Below are 26,460 nucleotides of genomic sequence, written 5' to 3' on the forward strand. Positions count from 1 at the left end.
ATAATATATATAGGTCTTGAGTGTTTTGTTTATTAAAAAAATAATAAGAAACGAGAGGTTGGAGTCGAGAGGAAGAAAAAAAGTCCGAAGGTAGAAATGTAGTAGGAATAGTTATTTTTCTTAAATTATCGTTATAGTATAGAAGATAGTTAAGATATTTAGTATTTTTAATTTTAGTATATCATATAGGATCAAGGTCGAACAAGAAGATGAGTAAGGGGTTTGGTTAGGATGGCTACAATAATCAGATGTGTATAAATCACATTTTTAATTTTACATGTTTTACGTGCTTCTTGCTAGATATTTATATAAAGTGAATAATTAGACTATATAATGTGATTCTGATATGATTATGTGTTATTTGGTATCAATTGAGGAATATGATAGAAATATGTAATTGATGCAATTGATATGTTTGCACATGGTTTTGGAATTATTTGAATCATTGAATTAAAGAGGATTTGTGACAGTCATGCTCTGGGTTTGATATCAATGGCAATGGACCTACGGGTCATATATACAATGGCAATGGACCTTCGGGTCATGTATATGTATACAATGGCAATAGGACCTACGGGTCATATTATACAATGGCAATGGACCTTCAGGTCATATATATATGTACAAAGGCAATGGGACCTTCGGGTCATATACAATGAAATCCGGGCAAATACCAGGCTTGATTTGTCACAGAATAATAAACTGAACAAAGTGGCATGTGCATATGCATATGCATTTTGTTTTTAATATTTGTTGGTTATTGTTATCTATATTAGTTAAAGAATATGTGTAACACCCCGAGTTTTCGTGCTCTAGTTTTGGAGAAAAAAAAAGGACAAAAAGACGATTAGAATTAAAATGCAAAGAAATTTAAGCTTGTAAACTACAATTATTGGAAGAAGGAAAATGAAAAAAAATTCATATTAGTTGAAAATGTCCATGTGTACAGTATGAATTTAGTGTGGGCCTTCCTTATTACAAGAATTTGAAGCTACAGATTACTACTCTAAAGTTTTGAAGCTCAAGACTTGATTAATAGCTAGAATTAGTAGTAAGATATATCATCCCTCCTCTCTTCTCTTTCTTCTCGATTTAAACCCCACAAGACTTCAAAGATTTCAGCCTTGTACCAGCAATGTTAACACCAAAAGGATTATTAGAAATAGGCTTCACAAAGACTCAAGATTGGATACTTCTCCAAAATAGCAAGTATGACTCAACTTACGCCAAAATGGTATACAATTGGATAAACACAAGGAAGAGATAAGCTGACAGCCCCAAAAATAGGAGCCTTTGCCCCCAAGACTTGCACAATTAAGCAAAGAAATATGATGCCAAGAAAGAGATGGAGCTGAGAGCCAAATATGGGAGTCTTTGTCCCCAAGTTTCAGCACAAACAGCCAAAATAGAGAACTATAAAAGCAGCCCATCTCCCTTCCCCTCCCCTCTCCTTTAGACACCACAAATTCACTCAAAATCAAAGAGTGCAGCAAGGAAACGAGAGGAGCAAGAGGGCGAGGAGAGGCAGCGGCGAAGCGGAGGAACAACCGCATAAACCGAGGATGAACCGAGTGAGGTAAATACCTCAACACCCCAACACCATCCTCGGCATCATGATAGAATCCCATGATTAGGCAGGAACTTAGAAAATTTAGAAACCTCAACAGTAGCAAAGAATAGAATTTCCATGTAAAGCTCAAGAACTTAGAGCTTTAGAGATCTCTCATCACAAGGTAAAATACGAATCGACCATAAGCTGCCTTAGCTAATTCAATGCCAAAAGATGCACCAAGGTTTCACCAACAATCAGTTTCAAGAGACGTAATATCACAAAGCTACTGCCCAAAGAGGAACTCAAGATACTAAACTAGATAATGGAAGTTCAAGAACTTAGCTTTAGATTGATCGAGAAGCTGTCCGGCAATGGTCGAGCGACGACGGAGAACTCGTCGGAGGGAGCTGGAGAGGGAGCATGCAGCAGCGCTACTTGGCGGAGGAGAGCTCGGAGGAAGGCTCAATGAAGAGAGCTGATGCAGGGCGCGGGCAGCAGCGGCGGACAGCGGTGCTGTGAGCTCGCTGAGCGAGAGAGAGAGAGGAACCGACGAGAGGTGGAGAGAGGTTCCGTCTCTGTCAGAAGAAGAGGGAGTTCGATAGAGATAAAGCTCGACGGAGAAAGGGACCGGAGACGAGCGGCGACGTAGAAAGCCGAGAAGAGAGATTTCAATTTGTGAAGAATGTGATTTGGGGAGTACTGCTGATTTTAAGTAATAGTTTGAGCCATTTAATTATTTCGGTTGAGCCTTAGTAAATAAAAGGAGAATAAGTGGGCCACTGCTTTTGTTTAATTGCTGGGCTAGAAATATTAAAAGAGAGTGGAGCATGGACCAATTTTAATTAGCAGTTGGGCCGAGATTAAATCATTGGGCTCGAAATTTATTTGGTTTGGATGAGATTATTGTAAGAATCGAGTTGGAGCTTGATTAATTAATTCCCGAATAATTACTAAAATTTCCAAAGATGAAAAATGTCAAAGATGGAGATGCGAAGGGCCGACCGGCGACGCCATGGGCGGCCTTAAGAGAAATTCAAAGAAAAGATTTAAGAAAGGATTTTCCAAGAATCCATATTAAATGCTCAAGTAATTATTTTAAAGATAATGGAATTTCTCCGAACTTAGTAAAGCGAATGAATAAATCCTACGACTTAGTGAAGCCCGAGAAAGGACTAGAGATCCTATGAGACAAGACTAAAGATTAGGCGCTATCCAATGGGATGCATGCATTCTTCTAAGACGAAATAGTTCAAGTACTAATTAGCGTGTCACACTATTTATTTTCAAAGGATAAATTGCTCGAGGGCAAGTGAGGTCAACGCGAATAATTGAATTGAAGAATAAGCATACCAGGTGGGCTTTCTTTATCCAGCACACTACTGTGGATATAAATCAAATATTTGCGAAATTATGAAAAATCATCTTATCTCAAAATGGAGCTATGTTTCTTTTCAAATTGTTGTCATGCCATAAATGTTTTGTTTTGATGATTGTCACGGATTGTCATGGATTTTCACGGATTGTCATGGAATGTCATGGATTGTCATGGAATGATGGGTGACCGTTGGAGCGGCACTTGACTGGAATGAATGATGAATGATGAATGATGAATGATGAATGTCGAATGATGAATGATGAATGATGAATGATGAATGATGAATGAGGATTTATGAAAGAACTTAGTATAGAGACGAACTTTTAGCTCACAAAAGAAATTAGTAAGCTCGGGCCTTTTCAGAAAACCCCCGTGTGTTACTGTGATGGCTTGACAACTATATAATGTATGTTTTGTTTTCAGCACGTGTCCACTGAGTACTCCTGTACTCAGCCCTGCATGTATTTATAAATGTGCAGGTTGAACGTCAAAAGGATGGAGTGATGATCGGAGTCGATGTTATCAAGTTGATCTCCCACGATTCGTGTCTTCATACACGAAGCCGTTTAGTAAGGACTTATTCCGCTGTTCTTTTGTGAAGTGAGAATTGTAGAATCTCACCATCAACTCTGATTCATTGAGGAGATGTTCATTCTATTTTCAAGACCATGTAATGAAATACTTGGCTTCTTTGATATAAATTGAATTGGCCTTTGTGCAAATTCTCAAGTTCTAGCCATTTTTCTTTCCCCGCTTCTTTAATCCCTCTTATTAGTCGCGGTTTACCTGCTTTCGCTATCCTTAGCAGAATGCGGTCGTGACAATATGTTTGATTGTTGGGCTGTGGAATTAAAGGTAAGGTTTATATACATTGAGTTGTGGCTCATATAAACCACTAATATTTTTCAGGAATAAGATATCAATAATGCGTGGGTTGATGTGAGTTATAGTTATCATAAGGGTCGGCAGTTGACGCGTTTTGACAACCTTTTCATCTTCATCATTTTTGCATGTAGATAAATGTATAGTATACAGAGTGGTGAGAGAGTCTTACTACCGTTTAGAATGTTGTGAAATATGTACTTGATAAATGTTGATTTTTTTGAAATTATATAATACGTGTGGATTATTTATTTTAAATATTGAATTTATTTATAGTAAGTGCATACGTCATAAGGGTTGAGGTGTGACATTCCACTAACTTTTTCAACTCATTTTCTATTATATTTCTTAAAATTCGTGTCCGGTTAAAGTGAGACAAAATTTAAGGAATGGAGGAAGTATAATTTTACGAATGGTAGATGAAGTGCTTACTTTTGTTAATTCCTCTTTAAAGTCTTTTCTTTATCAAGCGGTAGGCAATTAGGTAGCTTTATTTTGGCAAATCAAATTACATTACCAATTATGTTAATTGCCTACGAATTCATTAAGAATATGTCAATTTTGGTACGTTTTCAATTTTTAGACTACAAATAGATGGCACATTTTGTTTTATTTTAGTTCATCTATAAATAGATATTATGGTGGTATAGTGATGTGGTGTGTCTCATCAATAAATTTTTGACAAATAAAAATAAATATGCCCACATACCACATCAATTGTACAATTTCATTATGTAAACTAACGGAACAAGAGACGTCCATTTACTAATTTTTATGGGAAGTCTCCTAATATTAGTACTATTTTAAAATTTATTTTTGAATAGTACTATTTGAATATTTTTGGATAAAACTTATATGCATATTTGAAAATTTTAAACAAATAAAAATTATGACTATAACTTATATTTTGTTAGCATAATAAATTATAATCTCTATTTTTATTATCTTTTTATTAGCTTATAAAAATTCAAGATCTTAAAACAATGAAAATTGAAAATAAAAAATGAAATATTCTTATATTATTTCAAATAAAAGTATAATGAGAGAGAAATGTTATATATGGCGCGCCAATATGAATATTCTTTTTTATATGTATAAAATTATTATATTATGAGATCAATGCAATTATAAAATATTGTAGTAGTATATGGACGCCAATAATTATATATGGCAATTTTCATATTTAATAATATTCGGAGACTTTCCATAAAATTAGTAAATGGACGTCTCTTGTTCTGTTAGTTTATATAACGCATGTGTACAATTTGTGGCATGTGAACATATTTATTTTTCATTTGATAAAAATTTATTGGTGATACACCACATCATTATGCCACTATGGTATGGAAGGACCATAAAATTTTTCCTCGATGCTCCCAACCTATAGGCTACAAACATGCTACAAACATCTTCCCAAATCGAGACTACTTCAGAACTTTCTCATACATAAGGTTGAAGGTTTAGCAATAAAGAATTTGAGCAATATATTGGAAGGCATGGGGTTTAGGTTTAAATTAGTGAAAATGGAAAGACATGAGAATGGATAGAAAATTGAGTAAATTAGTGAAAATGGAAAGACATGAGAATGGATAGAAAATTGAGTAAATTAGTGAAAATGGAAAGACATTCACATAATTTAGACTTAGTGCAAGAGTCCCTTTTTTTTATTCTTTCTCCATACTTAGGAGAAAAGATAGAAAGTAATGTGGGCTTCAAAATAACCAGACAAATTAATTAATGAGCAACCACACAGACACCTCATCATCCTCCATTTTCCATTGTGAAAAAGATTAAATATGGCTGTCACATTAATTAATGATTACCTAAATAGGAGTATCATGTAAAAATAATTTTTCTACCGTTTCTTTTCTTTTTGAGAAGTAGATATATAACATTATTGTATAGCATATATATTCCTCCACTTTTAAAAAACATATGAAAAGCAAAATATCTTGAATTCCTATGTATGGTGTGTGCATGAATAATTCTCCAACATAAAGATAAAACATTCAAATATGTAACCTTGCGTACAACTTACAAGTAAATTATACTACTACTACTACTACCTTTTTGCATAAATTTGGAGATAGGGTAACAAATGAAATAGTTGCATGTGCCATTGTCTATTTGAAAGTGGAAATCAGAAGAAACATAGTTAAGAAAAAGACCAACAAAAGCAATTGCTTTGATTCCCAACTTTCTCATATTTATAGTTCATAGTTTGGTTATAGATCACTATCAATGACCAAAAATTTAAAGCACTATCAAATATTTCAAAAACTTTTTGCTATATAAGCTTGTATAACTTTGTCGAAAATCCAAACACCTAAGTTTTCTAATCCCACTATTATCTCAAAATATTGTTGTTAGCCTTTTGGCAACATGCTTCCTCTAGCACTCTTCATATTCCCCCTTCCTCACTAACATGTTCGAACAACGAAAGAGGTATACAATGATGCGGCAGTAGAGTCATTGCCCTAACCGTGACGTCTCAAGGCCTCGTTGGATGATCTGAAAGTATGTGTTTTCTCAGCTCTTAAGCACATACCAACATATTCTACCCGCATTGTGGGTCGTTGGAGGCTTTTATGCCTTTTATTTTTGGATTCCCAAAAAGAAAATGAAAAATAAAAGATCAGACTTTATTAGGTATTTTGGATTATATTATTTACATAATCGATACTTAAAACCATCGGTCTGGGCTAGAATATTTCGTTCCTTGATCAGAATGTTTTATAAAATTATTACATGTACTACAATAATTTCACTATTTTTCTTAGTTTACCCCTAACTTTTTATAACTCCCTATACATGAACTTTGTAGTTTTGATCTAACATCAAGATTGACACTTTAACTGCTAATTCCTATGTCTTATGCCTCTCAAAGCTCTACACTCCGCCATGAATGTCTTTGAGGCCCCTCTAACATCAAGATTGAGCACTTTAACTGCTACAATTGTCCTTTCATTAACATCAAGAACAACTTTATAAATGGCCCGAAATCTTCCTAAACCAATCACTTTGCTCTCGGAGATTCCACTTGTTGCTTTTAGGAGATCTGCATAAGAAAGTCTCAATAGCTCGACACTTATGTAATTTTAGCATTCCATAGGTGTCCACTATTGAGGCTTTCTTATGCAGATCTCCCAAAAGTAACAAGTGGAATCTTCGAGAGTAACGTGATTGGTTTTGGAAGACAGGAAAATTTATAAAGTTATTCTTGATGATGATGAAGGCACTATTGTAGCAGTGAAAGAGTTCAATCTTGATGTCAAAGGGGCCTCAGAGACATTCATGGCAGAATACAGAGAGCTTTGAGAGGCATAAGACATAAGAATTAGAGTTAGAGTGTTCAGTCTTGATGTTAGATTACAAAAGTTTGTGTATAAAAATAAAAGTTACTGAGAAAACCAAGAAAATGGTGAAAGTTCGTGATTTAGATAATAAATGAATGTTAGGGGAAAAACCAAGAAAATAAAGAAAGTATGGGTGTATTTACGTGTAAATAACCTATAATGTTAGTAATTATTTTCTAAGTTGATGTGGAAACTACTCTTATTTCTTCTGTATCTAGTTGCAAAGTTAGTAATGGTTTTAACTTTAGAAAACACTAAATAATTTTATTACATAAAAATAGTTAGAAATCATCTACGTTAAAAGTTTTTATTAAACATATATTCTGATCAAGGAACGAAATATATATTCTGTAGCCCAAATTAATGGTTTAAGTATCGATGATGTAAAGAATATATATAATCCAAAATACAAATGAAGTCAGATCGTTTATTTTTCATTTTCTTTTTGGAAATTCAAATATAAAAAGGTTGTAATTCAAATTCACTCCGGAAGATTCAGCTCCAACTATCATATGACAAGTAGGCAATGACGTCAACACGAGGAGTCTACAGCAGCTCGCATTAAGGGTGTTCGTGGACATGTTACACGGTATTGTGCTTAAAAATAGTATAGTAAGAAACAAATGGAAATTTAAGCATAGTAAGAAACAAATGGAAAATAATATATTTACATGATATTTAGGTTATTGTTAATTAATGTGACACCCATGTTTAGTCTTCCTTAGTGGAGAACCACTCTTCTGGACGTATGAAATGTATGGAATATATATTAATTGTTGCACATATTTTTCCAATGTAAAATTGGAACCTTGTTCTAGGATAATAATACTGACTTTTAAAATTGAAAATCTACCTTAAAGGAAATTAATCTTCAGTTTAAAATAGGATTAGATTTTTGATTATTTGATAAAATTTTTATTGGTGGTTGGGCAGATCATGGAGAGATTATATGTAATTTTAAAAAAAAATATCATAGTACATGTTAAATATTTTTGTAAAACTGTATGGCCCGATGTGCGGGGTTAGTTATGATTATAAATTTATTATTTAATTATTCTAGTCTAAAAATTAGATAAGACATGCTAAACTGAATAAAACGTAGTAACTCAAAACTGATTGATCTTACCTCGAGCGACATCCTTAATTATGTGCTTAATTTTATTATAGCGCTTTTAAAGAAAAGAGAGTTATGTAGCAATTACCCCAACTAAAATTTGTTCGCATGTATCCTCTTTCTGAATAATTCTTTAAAAAATTACCCTCCAGTCATAATATAAAATAGAGCCCAATTTGAAAACTTATACGATTGAAGTATTATTCCAATTTATTTAAGTTATTATTTATTAGAAATTAGTCACTCACCTTTTAAAAGGCCTCATAAGGGGAAGGATTATCCACACCTATATAGGTGAGCTAGGATCATTACCAAGCCGATGTGGGACAAGAAATTAGAATTTTAACACGCCCTCTCACGTGTGGGCCGGAATGACACATCGTACTTCCATCACGTGGGTAAACAAGAGAAGAGATAGAGAGATAAATCCATCATCGGCTTGGGCCCGCTTTGATACCATATTAGAAATGGGTCACTCACTCCTTAAAAGGCCTCATAAGGGGAGGATTATCCACACTTATATAGATGAGTTAGGATCATTACCAAGCCGACGTGGGACAAGATATTAGAATTTTAACATTAGTAATTATATTTATAGCTCTGTAAACAGTTTAACTATAGCCACATGCCCACATATCATTCAACTTAGGACAAGGCCCATTTACGTAATGACTTAATTGTTTTTTTTTGGCCCAGCTCATAGCCCATTTTAAAACTCTCTCTCTCTGCACAGTATTCCTGCTACTCCGGAGGGAGTATATTTTTTCATTTTTGGGTTGTAAAAAAAAAATAGGGTGGACTCTATTTGCCACTAAGTATAATACAATAGTTTTTTTTTTCTTTTCTATATATTTCTTCTACTTTATCATTTCAAGCTAATAATCATGTCGTTCATTATCAGGACTAGTGTCAGCCCACGCGCTATGCTCGACATATGAAATTTTTATTTTATTAATTAGACATTGTGAATAAACTTAATAAAAAAAATAACATCATTACATAAAATAAAAAAATATAGTAATATATAGTAACAATATGTTAAATAATTATAGATATAAAATTAATTAAATTTTAAATTAAACTAATATGAAAATATTTGTTAATTACAACACTTACAGATCTCTACGGCAGATAAAAACATCATCATTAAAACATACATACTTCAAAACTAAAACACTATCAATATTAATTTGATAGTACAAAATATTAAACATAAAACCAAAAATACAATGAGAACAATAATATCGTCATAGAAGATAAAATGATGTACAGAATAAATAAAAAAACACACACATATAAACATTGGAAAGTTTCTATTTTTTAAGGGATAACCCAAAATAGAAATTGTTTCTATTTTTAAGGGACGCATGTAGTAGTTCATAAGACATGAAAAAACTTATATGGGAACAACCTTAATTATACAATAATACGAATAGCAAAATAAAGAAAAAATAAATGATAAAATACAAACTCCAATATTCTGCTGACTCTTCTGCCGCCTTATTTTTCTCCTTAATCTCCAAATTAATGATTTATGCATATGCGCGAAAATAAATGTGATAGTTTATGATCTTCATGTTCTTTGCTTCCTTTCGTCATTTAGTTGCTTTAGGTGTGTTCTTTGCATGAAAACTATGGAGTGACGAAGTTGGCGACAAATGTGTAAAGTTGTAGCTTCAAAATATTATGTAGATAGTTAGTCAGAAGCTTATGCTATTTCTATATTTGTGAAAAAAAGAACTATTACAGTCTGGACGAAAAAATTAAAACAAAACTAACAAAAAATAAAACAAACTAACATCAAGAAAAACCTTAAATATGAATTAACATCACTGAAACAAATCTCACATAAATATACTACTATAGGTAAAGAGTAATAACCATACCATGAAAAACTTTTTTTTTTGTTGAGAATTGATGCAATAAGGAATGATGAATTATAAGCTAGCAAATGAAAGTATTCTGTAAATTCCTTGGAACCTTGCCTTAAATCCTTGTATCCTGTATGGAAAAATAAACAATGAATGATTAAGTATTATGTAATTAATCAATTAAGAACATAAATGATGAATGTGTCAGGTTAAATTTTTTAAGTTCAAAACTTAAAAGAAATTAAAGTCACTTGAGGAACATTATCATACAGTAAAATTAAACCATTCTCTATGTAATAATGATGTACGTTCTTAATCGGAATTTTTTTTTTATTTTAACCCCAAATGTAATATAATTATTTAATCAAATCCATTACGACTACATTGCAAATAAAATTGGAATGCAATTTAACCAATATTTGCTATCAGTTATAGAACCCGATGCCCGAACAAGCATGTGAGCAACCTGATAATGTATTTGGTGTACATAATAATGTTTAGTATTTGTTAAAATTTATTTTACAATCTTAACCCTTATTTTTAATTTTTTTATATATAAATGGGACAAGTGAAAAGTTTAAGAATAAGGTCTTCATTTTTTAGTGGACTATAAATATATGACATGTGGTATCTATAAATGCACACAGTCATTATGTTATTTTTTATTTTCTAGATTTGTCACTAAATTTTTGAACTTTATTTCTTGGTTTCATTTTCCAATGAAACTTTGTTCTACGATCTTCTATAAGTGTTATTTGATAGATTTGAGTAACTATCATTTATTTATGTAATTGCAGGAATTATATACACTACGTGAGTTGTGGCGTTGGAGGCCATTGTTTATGCATAAACTTAAAATCTTTTCATGTAATATAAGATTTATAGTATATTTCAAGAATTGATATTAACATATACTCCCTCCGTCCATGATTAAGAGTCTCATTTCCAAATGGCGTGGGTTTTAAGAAATGTTAAGAAAAATGGGTGGAAGAAAGTTAGTGGAATATGAGTCTTACTTTTATATATTAGTTTTAAATGATATGTGAGTGGAATGAGTTAGTGGAATGTGGGGTCTCTTTACCATTTATGGTAATTATGAACCGGGACTCTTATTCGTGGACGGACCAAAATAGAAAAACGGGACTCTTATTCGTGGACGCTTAGATAAGGAAGGAGCCGAAGCTCGAAAGATGGATGCTGCTCGGGCTTGTATCAGAAGATTACTTACAAAGCTTGATGTTAGTGTCAAAGCGATTGATTCCATTTCAAGCAGAATACACAAGCTTAGAGATGAAGAATTGCAGCCCCAGCTTGCTGAATTAATTCATGTCATACACAAATTTTAGTACATATTCTTTCTCACAATTAATTCATAATTAATTAGCTATGGTGTAGGAGTATTCATTCTCATAATTAATTAGTAAATAAATTAGCATGCATCGCCTCAATATCTAGTTAAATTAGCCAACGTTTTATAAAAAACGCTTAGTATATTTAGATAGTCATATCATTCCATGACTTATTATATAGTTATAGATTTTAAGTAATTGTAATGGATTGGTACCCAAAACTTATAAATATTTAAAACTATGCTCAAATGTCTTTTATATTAGTATAGATATAGATATAGATTTATACTCATATTTAGAGTCTTCGATAACGCATGCATGTTGTAAGAGGTGACATAACCTTCTAGGTGATGGTTTTGATATTGTGTAAACATGTTATTTGTTGGATGGAATGTGTTTGAAATCGAAATCATTCTTCAAAATGAGATTGTCAGAGCCAAGTTGGTTCTCTTTCCAAGATAATTTGAGAATGGAGAAGAGTGAAGCGATGTGGATGAGATATATATATAATATACAACAAGTATGTCATAGATGATGTGAAATCAAGTCTACCAGCTTGGAATTTTGAATTTGGGGATAGTTTTCGTCATTATATCTTCACCAATTATATAATACTAATCGTCTAAAATTAGTCATCATAATATGGAATACTACTAAATTTATTCAAAGTTAAACCAAAATCAAAATTTAAATTTACTTTTCATCATTATATCTTCACCAATTTACTTAATCATCTAAAATTGACTAAAACAATGCTAATTTTATCTAAAAGTTAGCCAAAAATCATGATTTAAATGACAATTGAAAAATGTGCATAAATAGTGATTTGATTGACTAATTTTATAAGCTATGGGATGAGTCAGAAATCAACTACTGTAAAAGTGATAATTTAAACGACAATATTTTCTTTTTATAATATTCCCTTTTTACCGCTTGTAAGCTCATAGGAGTTTATTTTGCCAAACAAGTTGCAAGAAGTTAGAGCATCCACAATAGCATCGGACTAGCAATAGTCTAGGAGCTTGTAAGTTGTTTACTACTTTACTCCTAAACGAATTATAAATTGTTCTAAAGAGCTTAATAAACTTATTAAACATCATCTGGCTAACTTTTTGCCGCCCAAAAAGATTTCGTAGGTATAGTTGGGAAAAAAAATCATATAGGTAAGATATGGAATGATATTTTTCTTTTATTTTAAACTACGGAACAAATATCATATTGGTCCATGTTACAATTTCATTAATGTTCAATATATCTATTAGTTAAAGTTTTATTTTAAACTTAGGGAACAAAAATATTATAATAGTCCATGTACAGTTTCAATGTTACTTTGAACCTGTCGTAACCAATCTCTGGCAATTGTAGATTTTTTTAACAAGTGGATTCAAATTTAAAGACCGTACACCAATGAACTTGAATCCAAGATCTTTGATTAACAAAATTTCAATCCTTATTCAAATGAAAATTAATTAGTAATTAAGTGGACGCAACTTTAAGTCTATCTTCAATGCATATCAGACAGGTATGCCCATAGAAAAAAATTTAAATAGGCTATTGGCAAAATTAGGCCCTAAGAATTGCAATTACTAAAAAGAACGTTATATCACAATTACTCATTAATTTACTCCGAACTAGGTCCCTACACATTGAAATTTTTTTACTTAACTTCTCTTTATAATAAAATAATTTTTATATGGTGATAACAATTTAATAAGAATTATATCAAAATTATAAAAAAAATTCATACGTTTAATAAAAAAATCCATTCAGACGAATCACGCACGCAATTATATATATCATCCAATTAAGTAGAAAAGGTTGGATTTTAGCGAAGTTTTCTGGTCCTCATGTTCCATCAACACACGGCGGATTTGGGGAAGGTGTAGCTAGGGTTGGCACGGTACGGTATACCGCACCGAGAATGTCATACCGCATACCATACCGCAAATTGCGGTATGACTAAATGCCATACCTATACCTTACCGAATTTTTCGGTATACCGCATTGCGGTATACCGAAAATTCGGTATGTCAAAATTTGAAAACCTTTACCTTACCGATATTTCGGTATGCCGTACCGTGTTGCGGTATACCGCGGTATACCGCAAATCATACCTGTTTGATATATAAAATATTGAAGAATTGAGATTTAGAATTAGGACAGAATAATGAATTAATGATGGCTGCTACTGCTTTACGAATTATGCCTCTAATCTTTCTTTAGTATTAAAAATATAAATATTATAATTTTATAAATAATATATATATTAAAAAAAATATTTATTAACGGTATATTATATACCGTAATTTTGCAGTACATACCGTAATTGCGGTATGATGCGGTATACCGCGGTATATGCAAAATCCATACCTTTACCGTACCTTAATCTACCGGTAAGGTATCATACCGTACCGAAAAGTGCGGTATACCGAAAATTTGGTATTTTCGGTATTTTTTCGGTATGGTAAGTGTGGTATTTCGGTATGTTTTGCCAGCCCTAGGTGTAGCCCACCCCTTGGACCGTCCAGAAGGCTTCGAGTTGGGAAACACCATGACCGCGCCCCTACTCTTTGGTTTATTTTTTTATTCATATGAGATCTTATTTCATGCATACCAAAAATGAACTCTTAAAATACTACTCCATTTTCCAATACATGGTCATCCTCGACCGTTAGGAAACCTAATTTTGTCTTAGGGTCGGCAAGAAAACATACCTCGTCACCTTGATTGCAAAATTCTTTTTTAAGAAATAAACAACAAACGATCTCATTTTGAGATTCGTTTAACTTAATTAATAAAATTACAAATTTACCCACCATTAAATTAACAAAAAATAAATTCTTATACTTCCACCTGAATCACTTGATTGATTATATGCCGCCCCCAAAATTGAAACAAATAATGTGTAAATTGGGTGGAAGAAGTAGGCCTACAAGTAAAAAAAGCAAGTACATTGAACCATAAATGTGTATGAATATAGATATACTAATAGGGAGGAAGCATCCTCTGCCCTCAACGACTATGTCTACTTTCTTTGGCCGGTGGGGTTTCTATGCTTACTTATAACCCAACATTATTATAGACATTGCATTTTCTATTTTTCAGTCATTCCAAATTCCCCATCAAATTATGTTTTGCACTCGCACATTTCTATGAATCATGTACTTATATATCTAATTAGTATATTTCTTTTATGGACATATGAATGTAAATTTAAAGGCGCGAAATTTTGATTACCAATAGAATGAGAAATAGCAAGATGATGAAAGAATCATACACAAAACACAATTTCATTTCCTTATTGAACATAAAAAGGGTAGTAATTACATTGTAGAATCAAGAAATGAGGTAAGCTGCAGAAATAGGATATTTCAATCCTATAAAAAAGAAGAAACAGAATACCTCACTCTCAACTCCACAACAGAGTATTACCACCCAATACACAAGCTTAACAAGCACAGACACTCAAACAGAAGAAACCATAACACTCACACTACAAAACACAGAAACTAGCAACAGCTTTATCGACACGGGACCAAGTACAACGAAGACTAGACGAGACGAACATCACCACGAGACATGGAAATGAAAACTTTATTGACACAATATGAACGATGGCGGAGGAAGTACTGGTGGGGGGCTCAGGCGACGAGGAGGAGCACCACAGACGGGACGTGAAGGTGGATAGCACGGGGCTCAGACAACGAGTAGCACCATAGGCGGGACGGGGACGGGGACGGGTTGGTCGGCAGCACGACACGATAGCCGTATTGGCTAGAAACCAAAGGCAGTCAAAGAGGCAACCTCTCCCACAAGAGAGGGCTAAAAAGGGGGGTTTTAACAGGCTTGTTAAATACAAAGAAGCCTGCAAAAATGGGGTAGCAGATAAAAAACTGATTCGCCTTGGCCTCCACGGAAAACAATCGAGTCGGGCCGATCGACCAATGCCTATGTTGCACGCGCTCGCGAAAAATCACTGATCGTCGTGTGATGCCATCCTCGCCCGATCGACTCAAGAAAGGATATCACATCTCCACAATTTCTCAGTGAGCATCTCCACTTTGCTGTTGCTGATGGAGTTGCAGTGCTGGAGATTCAAGCCGACGAGTGTCTGCCCCAGTCTCTCGAGAGCGGGAATGCTCTTGTTCGACACCATCGAGCACCCCGACAAGGAGAGGACCTGCAGATTAGATTGCACTCCACGCGAAAGAGCAGCAACACCAGCATCCGTGACCAAACACCTGGAGACGTCAAGGTCATTGAGTAACGGGCAACTCTCGGCCAGCGCTGCTAGAGTTGCATCGGTGATCTTTTGGCACCCGTCGAGATTCACCAATTCAAGAGTCGCACCGTGCAACCTAGCCAAAGCCAAGATCACTTCGTCGGTCAAATTCGAGCACTCGCTAAGATCAACCTTGGCGAGCCCCGCCTCACAGCATTCTAGGAGCGGGAGAAGCCCTGTGTCCGTGATCCCGCAAAGTCCACTCAGATCCAGGTGATGTAGGTGGGGGCATAGCTTCCCAACCATAGCCAAACTAGTACTTCCGAATCCGGGACAGCTCCGGATCGACAAAGAACGAAGAGACTCGCAGGGGGAGAGCGTTGGAAAGTCCATCGATAGATCCTTGATTCCCATGCATTTAACCAAAGAAACAGATTTCAATTTTGAACTGATGCAGGAAAGAGCAGTCAAGATCCCTATTTGTGTAATCCTATTGCATTCCTCCAACTGCAAGTATTCAAGAGAACTCGTTGCCTTGGCAAAAGCCACGAGCCCATTATCAGACACAAAGCAACACTTACGGACACACATGTGTTTTAAGTTTGGGCAGCCCTTCCCGATTGCTTCGATGCTCAAGTCGGTTATTCCCCGGCAAGAACTAACGGTCAGATTCGATAGCGATTCAAGACCTCGTGCATTGCCCATCACCCAGAAGCCTTTTTGGCTCACATTTTGAAGCCCACATAGAACAAGATTCGCAATGGCTTTTCCGTAGTGGCCTATCACAGCAACCGAGTAATCTGTGATGTTGAGCGACTGAAGTTTCACCTTTGTCAAGGCAGAGGCCGATGACAAAAGGCAGGCAATTCCCTGATCCCCAACACGCGCGCAGTCTTTGATAGTGATTGACTGCAGCTTCGGACAGAATTTGGCAAGTGCTTGAAGGCCGTCATTGCCAATGTTTGAACACGACTCGATATTCACTGCAGTCAAATTGGGACAACTCTTTGCGACGGCAGCCAAACCCTTGTTAGAGATTGAAGGGCATTGGCACAGGTCTAGCTTCTCCAACGAATGGCACTCTCGTGCAATCTCAAATAGTCCTTCGTCACCGATGGAGGGCACATTCCACAATGAGAGAGCCTTGAGGGAAGGGCAACCGCGAGCTATCGCTGACATACCAAAGTTAGAAACCTTCCTCAACGAGTTGCTTCCCCTGATAGAAAGCTTCCCAAGTCCCCCGCGGCTAGATGTGCCAACTGCAATGGCGGCAAGCCTGACATCCGTCGCTTTCTTCCCTTCCACACACCTAGTGAGGTACCCATCGCATTCCACTTCCATATCCTCATCCGCGGAGACATGTTCCTTGTTGTAGAACTCAGAGCTGCGAACGCTGCTCAAGATCGTGAGCCAGCGCTTTGAAACACATGCTGCGGAACTCCTCTCCCGGCCACCAGGTAAGCGCCTGAAGATCTCGAATAAGCACTCATCTGGGAGGACATCAACAGATGGTCTGTTATCCTCGAAGAAGTTCCCACTAATGACGCAAGGGCCGCTGATCCGCGACCGCTTCCTTGGAGGGCAGTAGATCTCCACGTGGGAGTTGGAGAGTAAGAGGCCGGAATCTCCGGAACGCAATGAAGCCCCAGAATACAGATCATCATCACCTGATTGGATTGGCCAGGAATTGATGTCAGCTAAATTGAATCAAGATTGTTCTTAAATGGGAAGATCCTAATTAATTCCATTTACATAAATGTTTCTTTCCAAATCATAACTGGATTACTACCTTAGAACCATTTCTTGATCTCTTTCATTCCAATCAAACTAACCCCAATTATCTTCCTACCTCAAATAATGGATTCTAAACACTATTAAGTCATACCAATTTCTAGAGCAAGGACTGTGATTGCATATTAGTCAGCTAAAAAAATAATTGGTAATTCCAAATTCAGTCCATTTCTAACCTAGGAAAGATTCTCATGAATACAATCAAGACTAATCCCAAAACTCTAACAATTTCTATAGCAAGTTACATGTCATAAAAAGATTATGATTGCATATTCACCACTAAAGAACTTAGCCAGCTAAGAAAATCATTCCCAATTGCCCAATTCCAAATACAGTCCATTTCTAACCTAGGAAAGAATCTCATACTCATGAATATAATTAAGACTAATCCCAAAACACAATCCATTTGTGAATCTCATAAATCAATTAAATCCTGGTAAATCAACTGACCTCTGTAATTGACAAGAGCAGGCATGGCTGTTTCTCACAAGAAAATCCCCAAAGGAGAGCAAAAAAGATCACTTTTTTAAGCAAAATCAACACAGCCCAGATGAAGATTAGAGCCAATTTTTGCATTCCAAGACAAGATAACCCAAAATCTTAATGAAGAAACCCAACCCCAACAACCGTAGGGCAAAAAGAGAGAGGAGAGAAGAGAGAGAAAAGAAAAGGAGGTGTTTTTCCACAGCAAATGTGTGCTGAGAATATATATAAATGAGGCAAGAATAGCAACATGCATGAATATAAATATAAAATCAGATTAAAATAAAAGAATTGGGTGAGGTGTCAAAAGTCATTAGATTCATGATGATGGCTGGAAAACCCTCAATCCTCATGAATTCTTGCATAGTTCAATGAATCAATACCCCAAACCGGCTTTTTCGGTCATTTTGCCACTTGGGCCATATTTTTCACCTCCGTTTTTTAATCACAACTATACTATAATTGATGCAACATATACAAATTTTGTTATTTCAATTTTACTAAATTAGACTAGTCTTTATCCAATGTGTAAATGGATTTTTAATGTCCCAATTTTGGCTGAGACATTATCTTCTGACTATTTTAAACTTTTTCGGCCTAAATAGATAATTTTATTCATAATAACGAGAGTATAAATCTATCATTTATTGCAACAAATAAAGCTAGTTAGAGGCTTGTTTAAAATTACTATGCTAATTATAGCATAGAAATATAGACATATAGACATTTCCTTGCTAAATTGCTTGGGGCTAAATACTACCGTAGGTTCATTTATACAATGCGCTTTAATTGAGCAGAAATTTACATCTAATGATCTAAATAATACTCCTACTATTTCAAAGTTCATCATTAATAAGTTTGTATTGACTGAATTTTTGAAGGTTTCATATTCAACTTTCTTAAGATAAAACGAATGTCTCGCAATTCTTATTTCTTAATGTGTTAGATTATCAAAATATATTACATATAATTGTTAATGATATATATATATAATGAATTATGTACTTAATGGTAGAATAAAAAAAAGTGTAAAACTCATCTTGTAATTAAAAAAGAAAAAGGCAAATGCGAAAATTTCAAATTTACCGGCATATTTATATGCCATTACTCCCATCTTGACTTCTTGAGTGATTTGATTTTGGTGAAATAGTCATATTACAATTTTTATGTGAAATATTTAATTTTCTTTTTAAGTCAAATATATTACCACTCTCTTAAATTTATAGTACTCCAGTATTTAGATTATTTAATAATCATAGTACAGTACTATAATTGTAAATCGTTTCATTCCTAAAATTTATATGTATACACACTCAAATTTCTTCTTGTGAACTCCATCAGACGTAGGAAATTTCAAATAAATTCCTAAAAATTTATGTACATACTTAATTATTTAAATGTAAGATAATATTGTATGCCACAAATTTCCGAGGAAATTTCAGTTTCCAATCAATTATTTATTCGAATCGATTCCATGAAGCTAATAACACCCAAATCTTGGAAAATCTAACCACGCCGTTTAGGAGGAAATTAATAAATTGAAAATTTAAACCCAGTCAAGACGGTGAATGAAATAGGATAACAAAAAATTCATTATTTTTTAGGAATTGATTATGATTTGTGTAGAGATAATGGCGTAGAGGCATGAATTTTCAATTATTTTAATGAGTCCAAGCTCCCAAATCCATAAATGTAGGGATTCAAATAATTGTGGATTAATTTGGTGAGAGATTTTACTTGAATAACAAATAAAACAAGGTATATGTACGTATATACATGGAGGATAATTTACTACAATCATGAAACATTTGAGATTAAAAAAAAAAAAAAAGAAGAAGAGAAGCTAGTATATACTTTTACCTATCTTATCTTTATGAAATTATAAATTGTTTAGATATTATTACCAAAATTAATGCTCTAAATAAGGCGTAATAAGTGTTTTATTGCTATTTGCATCCAACTCGTCGAATAAAATTTTAGTGCTTCGGCTATTCGTGCATTATTAATGTGGTTTTACTCCAATTTACATTAATTCCACACCAATATGGTTTTATTGTAATTTGCATTAATTACACACTCAATATTTACTACAAGTTCACCTCTTAGTATTAACTCAATAACTCATCTACAAAAGTATAACCTTCAATGTTCTATGTAAAATTGATATTCCCGCCATGCCACGTTCTTCATGAATTATTCGAAAACGTCGCACGTTATCGTTATAATTGTGAGTTAGACATTACGTTTCACGATCATGATGCATGCCAGAGTGGAACTAAGCGTGAAGTATATAAATATCGGGAGATGTCACCGAATCTGTACGGACAATCAGGATGTTTTTCATTTTCTTGACTTGGGGAAAGGAATGGAAATGCTTAATCTCCAAACCTCTTTATTTGCATAAAAAGATGTTCACTACTTGAATACGCTTAAATTCATCCTATATAACTACACTTTTTAATGTATGTATTGATAAATGATAATATGTGTCTGATATTTTTTTAGTTGAACTATGTACCGATAGTTTCATCTGTTCGATTAATAATCCAAATTTTAAATTACTAATATAAACGAAGCATCAAACTCGTAATATAGTAGAATTATTATGAATACATGCAGTACTCCATCCGCCACATAATAGATGTCACACTTTTTTTTTTTAGTTTGTCCCACAAAAAAATGTCATATTTCTTCTTTTGGAAAAAGTTCCCTCACACATCAATTATAAAAATTATATTTCCACTCACCACGAGCATCCACATCCGTGCTCTTAGCTAAGAGCACGGAAGTGGGCCCGGACCCACTTTTACTGTTGTCCTTAGCTAAGAGCACAACACCCACATCCGTGCTCTTAGCTAAGGACAAGCTCAAGAGTCCCACCATTCTATTATTCAATTTAAATAAAAACATTTCCACAATATTAAAATGCATTAAAATATCCGAAATACTATTACAAATTACAAAATAATTAAAAATTACATAATTAAAATCCTAAAAATTAAAAATTACACAATTAAAATCCTAAAAATTAAAAATTACACTACTCGTTGCCGAATTTCGCCCAAATGTGATTGATTAGATCTTTTTGTAGCTCAGTGTGGGCTCTTGTATCGCGCATTGTGTGTCTTCTTTCCATTCTCTCGTTCACCGTCGTATGCACACCTCGGCGTGGGGGAGACCTCGCGGTTGAGCTTCCGGCTTCATCCTCGTCGTAAAAGTTACCCGTCATCGGTCTTTCGTCAGCTATAATCATGTTGTGCAAGATAATACATGTGTACATGATGTCGGCGATATTCTTAACGTACCAAAGTCGAGAAGGGGACTTCACAATGTTGAATCGGTCTTGAAGGACACTAAAAGCTCTTTCGACGTCTTTCCGTTTCAGACTCTTGACGCTGCGCAAAAAGAATCCGTCTTTGCTCTTGTGGATTGCTGAACGACTTCACGAAAGTCGACCACCTTGGGTAGATACCATCGGCGAGATAGTAACCCATGTGGTATGCATTTCCGTTGACGGTGAAGTCGATCGCCGGTGCTACACCATTCAAAACATCATCGAAGAGTGGTGAAGAATATAACACGTTCAAGTCGTTGTTGGATCCGGCAACACCGAAATATGCATGCCACATCCATAGGCGGTAGTCGGCGACCGCTTCAAGGATAAGCGTTGGGCCGCCACCTTTGTGGCCGCTTAAGTGTTGCCCCCTCCAAGCAGTCGGGCAATTCTTCCACTTTCAATGCATGCAGTCAATGCTGCCTAGCATACCGGGAAAACCGTGGACTGTTTCGTGAAGACGAAGCAACCGTTGACAATCGTCGGTGGTGGGTGCCCAAAGGAATTCCTCGCCGAAAGCAGAACGAACGCCATCGCAAAAATTCTTGAGGCATAGGATTGCAGTTGACTCACCGACATGCAGTGGCGGAACCAGCATAGGCCAAGCCACCGCGCCAGCGGGGGCTTGGCCGGCGCCGGACCCTATAACCCCGCCATGGCCGCCCCACTCCGCCCCAGGAAGTTTCAGTCTGGTCTCTGGGAAAGAAATGCATCGAAGAAGAAGATAGGGGATATGGGTAGAATTTAAAAAGTTAAGCTACTGGAAATATGATAAAGGCAATAAAGAAATAGGCAGCAGGCACCTATAAAAATATCCAGCTATCGCTCCCCTAGTTGTACTCCTTATTTCATTTGAAAATGTGTTAAAATCTAATTAAATATGTGCTATATATATGCATTTTTTTAAAAATTTATCAGATGACCAATAGATTAGAGACGGTAAAATTTAATTAAATATTTTCTAATTTCCAATTAAATCTAGTTTTTTAAAATTATTCAGACGAGGCTCAATATTATATTTACGTATTAAATTTAAAATTGCACATTTAAAAATTATGATACTGAATTCAAATTTGTTAACTACTACTCCCTCATTTTCATGTTAGTTGATTTTTTTCTGGAAAGTTCTAAGTGAATTGAGTTATTTCTATTTATGATAAAAATTAACTCTTTCGTTTACTTAATTCTCTTTTCATTTATCTTATTTTATTTTCTCTTACTTTAATCACCATCTATTTTGACACACTATTCTTAAACTTCGTACTGAAAAGAAATGTCAGTAATTAACAAGAAATGGAGAAAGTACTATAATTTAATATATTGATTTTGAAATGAGATAGTTAGGGATTTGGGTTGTGTTTTGTAATATTTTTGATTGTGTGAATTCAAAAATTGGGATTTAAAAATTGTAAAAATGTTACATACGATAAAATTAAATATTATTATTATTTTAAAAAAATTCAGCCCCGGCTTATTTAAATTTCTGGTTCCGCCACTGCCGACATGCAAATACTCGTCGAAGAGGTCAGCCGTTTGCCCAGTAGTAAGTTGTCGGATGGCACAAGTACACTTTTGTAACTCCGTGAGACTTTGCCGACCGGTTGCGTCTGCACCTTCTTGAAAATATTCAACGCGGGTGGACAATGTGTTGACAATACGCATAAACAACCGTTTTGACGTACGAAAACGGCGCCGAAAGTAATCTTCTGGATACCGCGGCTGGTCGAAAAAATAGTCGGCAATGAGCCTTTCATGGGCTCCCTCTCGATCACGAGGGATGTAGCGAAGTTTTGCTCTAGTTGGTTGAGGAGGAGGGGCGGGGGTATTAGCGGCGACATAGGCTTCATAGGCGGCACGATATTGTTCATAATATTCTTGTTCTTCGCACTCCGCTTCCGCAATGATGAATGTGTGTAGATGATTTTGGGATAAAAAAAAAATTCACAAAAATCCAAAAAAAACGTCTATAAATGGCTCTATTTTTTTGGGAATCCAAAAATATTTTTTTTTATTTTTCGGTATTATTTTGAATTATTTATGATTTTTTTTAAAATATAAAAATAAAAATCGAATTTGCCAACGGCTATGCCGTTGGCCAATAAGAAGACGCCACGTATGGCTGCTCAGCGGCACGGACGTGCTCTTAGCTAAGAGCAGCGCCGTGCCGCTGGCACGGACGGACAGCTTGCATCGGCGGACGGACGAGCTCGTGCTCAGCTGCACGGACGGACGAACGGCAAAACGAAACCGCTGCAGATGCTCTTAACACACAAAATAACATCTCCTAAAATCATGTGTCATCTCCCAAGTATGACATCCACTGTAGGACGGAGAGAGTATTATCTTTAAGTTGGCTCAACAATAAAAGTTTGTCTGGACACGATAAGTGTGACGTGAATAAGTTGATTAAGAAAGATAGAATCATTGAATATGGTACAAGTACTACGTACCCTAATATTTCACTTTCATTCTTTAATTGATAGTCATAGTGTACATGAAATCCAAGAGTGATCAACTAAGACATTTTATATTGCCGGTATGTGTCAAATGATATTGTAATAACACATAGTAATAAAATTGAATTTGTGATTGATATATCATATATGCCTCGATTTGAGCAAAACACCAAGTTGTGGTTGCGTGCCACAGTACATCGTATTCGTTCCTTAAACCAAACCCAACTTGCTTCAACAACTGGTAACAGCTTGTGTTTACAATTTTATTATGATCAACATGATTAAATCAAATCATATTTATAAATATGTATACTTTGTTTTACAGCTCCGATTCATGTGACGGATTTCCTCCTACACTCTACTACCCTGGCTAATTTATTGAACAACTTTAATTATTATCGAGAAGAGAATTAAAAAAGAATTCGATTCTCGTTGTGGTACCAAACTAAACATTGTATCCATTTTCCTTGTTTTTTATTCGTTTTTCTTTGGGTAAATATTAGCAAGCCATCGAACGCATAATTGCAAAAAGTATTCAATGTTTTAGAAAAATATTCTCTGCGTCCCAAATTATTTTCAATGTAGTATATACTTTATTTCGGATCATTCCCAAACCATTTATTTTATTTTCCTTTTTTAAAAATTAAAATAAGACTTTAATCTCCTTCATACTTTACTCCTTTTTCTTTTTTTCATACTTTATTTTCTATCAATTTAACCTTTAAATGGAGGGAGAATATTTTTTATAAAAGAGTCGTTTTTTCATTGTGGGATATTCCATAGTAAAAATCATTTTCACTTTTATTTTTTATTATACTATATTCTTTCTTCACTTAACATACATTAAACATTTACTATTTCTTAAACTACGTATCAAATATAGTATTATATATCCTGGAACAAAGAGAGTATTTCTCTTTCTCAGGCTCAATCTAACGAACCAATATAAATATTAACATACATTAAACATTTACTATTTCTTAAACTACGTGTCAAAAAGAAATGCATATAGTATTATATATCCTGGAACAAAGAGAGTATTTCTCTTTCTCATGCTCAATCTAGCGAACCAATATAAATACTAATTTGGCAATGTTTAATTTAGAAATTATTAATTAGTTGAGATTTGCATGCCTAATAAAAAAAATGGGTATTCTTATAATCAAATGTCCCAGGTTTAAATCCTGCCAGCACATTAATTATAGGGTGTGTTTAACCAAGCATGTGACTAGGTTTCGTAGTGCAATTTATATTTCGTGCATAGGGACCGATAGAGGTGGAGTTGCACGAAGTCCGTATGTTTCACCAAGCCCACAGCCAAGTTTTTTTAGTGCAATTCATGTTTCATGCACGGAGACCGATGGAGGTGGAGGCGTGCAGAGTCGGCTGACCCTACCGTTGCGTACGAGTATCGGAAAGTTTATTAAGTTCAATCTTTTGAGTCATCGTTGACCCTACATTCTACAACTTTGGCTCATGAATTTTGTTTAAAGAAGTGACTCAAGTAACGTGGGACGGAGGGAGTATAGACTATTGCACGAGAGAGAGGAGCCCGTCGGACGCAATTCCGTTATTAGGCAATCACATCGAATATCGGTTACAAATTGCTCTTATCATAGTGAAAAAAGCATAGGTATAAACAAAATAAAGAATGTAAGTGCAAAAATAGAAAAAGAGGCAAAGAGGTTGTTAAAATTGTCACTACATATATATCCATTGAATATAGTAATGTTTATATATAGGCTACACTGATTCACATATATAGTTTTATTTAAATAAGAAGTCGTCTGAATGAGTTGCACGTAAATTAATTATATATATATAATATATATGTAGGGGTATAGATATAGATGCACACGCAGACGCAGACGCAGGCACATAAAATTGTCTGAGTTAAGTGAATTTTGTTCATATTTGACTTCTCTTACACCAGTAGGCATGCAATGCAATGGATCCCTACAATATGCCAACAAAAATAGCTTTATCAATGTATATTATATATACTACTACATCTTTTTCTCTAAGTTACTTGAATATGGCTTGACAAAATGAATGACTATCGTTGTCCTTATTTGAAAATATATAAAATTAAGGTGAATGTATGTAAATTCATTATGCATGTATATGAATGTGATGTATCTACATGTTTACCACTCCAATTACAACGCCATATATATATTTTGTTCTTATACTGCAATTAATTAGTGTTGAAAATATTGCAATATTATAATTATGCACGTATACATGTAATTTGACACATTGTACATGGCGCCACATTATACTAAATTAATTAAAAAGTTTAATTTATTGTATGCCTTCCATTTCGTTTCTCTGTCTTTCAATTTGCTGTGTTTTCAAAACAAATTACTAGTTAAGTAATTTACAAGAAGATTATAAGTTGGTATGGAAAATTAGAGAGTTTAATGAATTGCCAGAATTATGACATATGTAATTAATTTATACTAATGTGAAATAAAGTTAATATAAAATCAAAATTTAGCAAAAATTTAGTAATCTAGCAGCAAATTAACAGAATTTATATGTCTATACGATAGGAAAAGGTTGAAAATATTGTATAGCGCGATACACACATGAAGTTGATTGGAATATGGGATGGACTTGTGTTAAATGCGTGTGAGAAATATTTTAGAGAATCGGTGGGTTCCACATGTAAT

General features: G+C 34.5%; 1 protein-coding gene across 1 annotated transcript; it reads right to left on the minus strand.

Annotated features, from left to right (window-relative positions):
• Positions 1–14,773: 14,773 nt before the first annotated feature.
• Positions 14,774–18,205, minus strand: LOC125187625 (EIN3-binding F-box protein 1-like). Its single transcript, XM_048084245.1, has 2 exons — positions 17,963–18,205; positions 14,774–17,388 (listed from the first exon to the last, which is right to left on the minus strand). The coding sequence occupies exons 1-2, from the start codon at positions 17,985–17,987 to the stop codon at positions 15,512–15,514; spliced, it is 1,902 nt and encodes a 633-aa protein (XP_047940202.1). The 5' UTR covers positions 17,988–18,205; the 3' UTR covers positions 14,774–15,511.
• Positions 18,206–26,460: the final 8,255 nt, after the last annotated feature.

Source organism: Salvia hispanica, chromosome 5 (assembly GCF_023119035.1).
Source record: "Salvia hispanica cultivar TCC Black 2014 chromosome 5, UniMelb_Shisp_WGS_1.0, whole genome shotgun sequence".
In the NCBI taxonomy this organism is placed as follows: Eukaryota; Viridiplantae; Streptophyta; class Magnoliopsida; order Lamiales; family Lamiaceae; genus Salvia; species Salvia hispanica.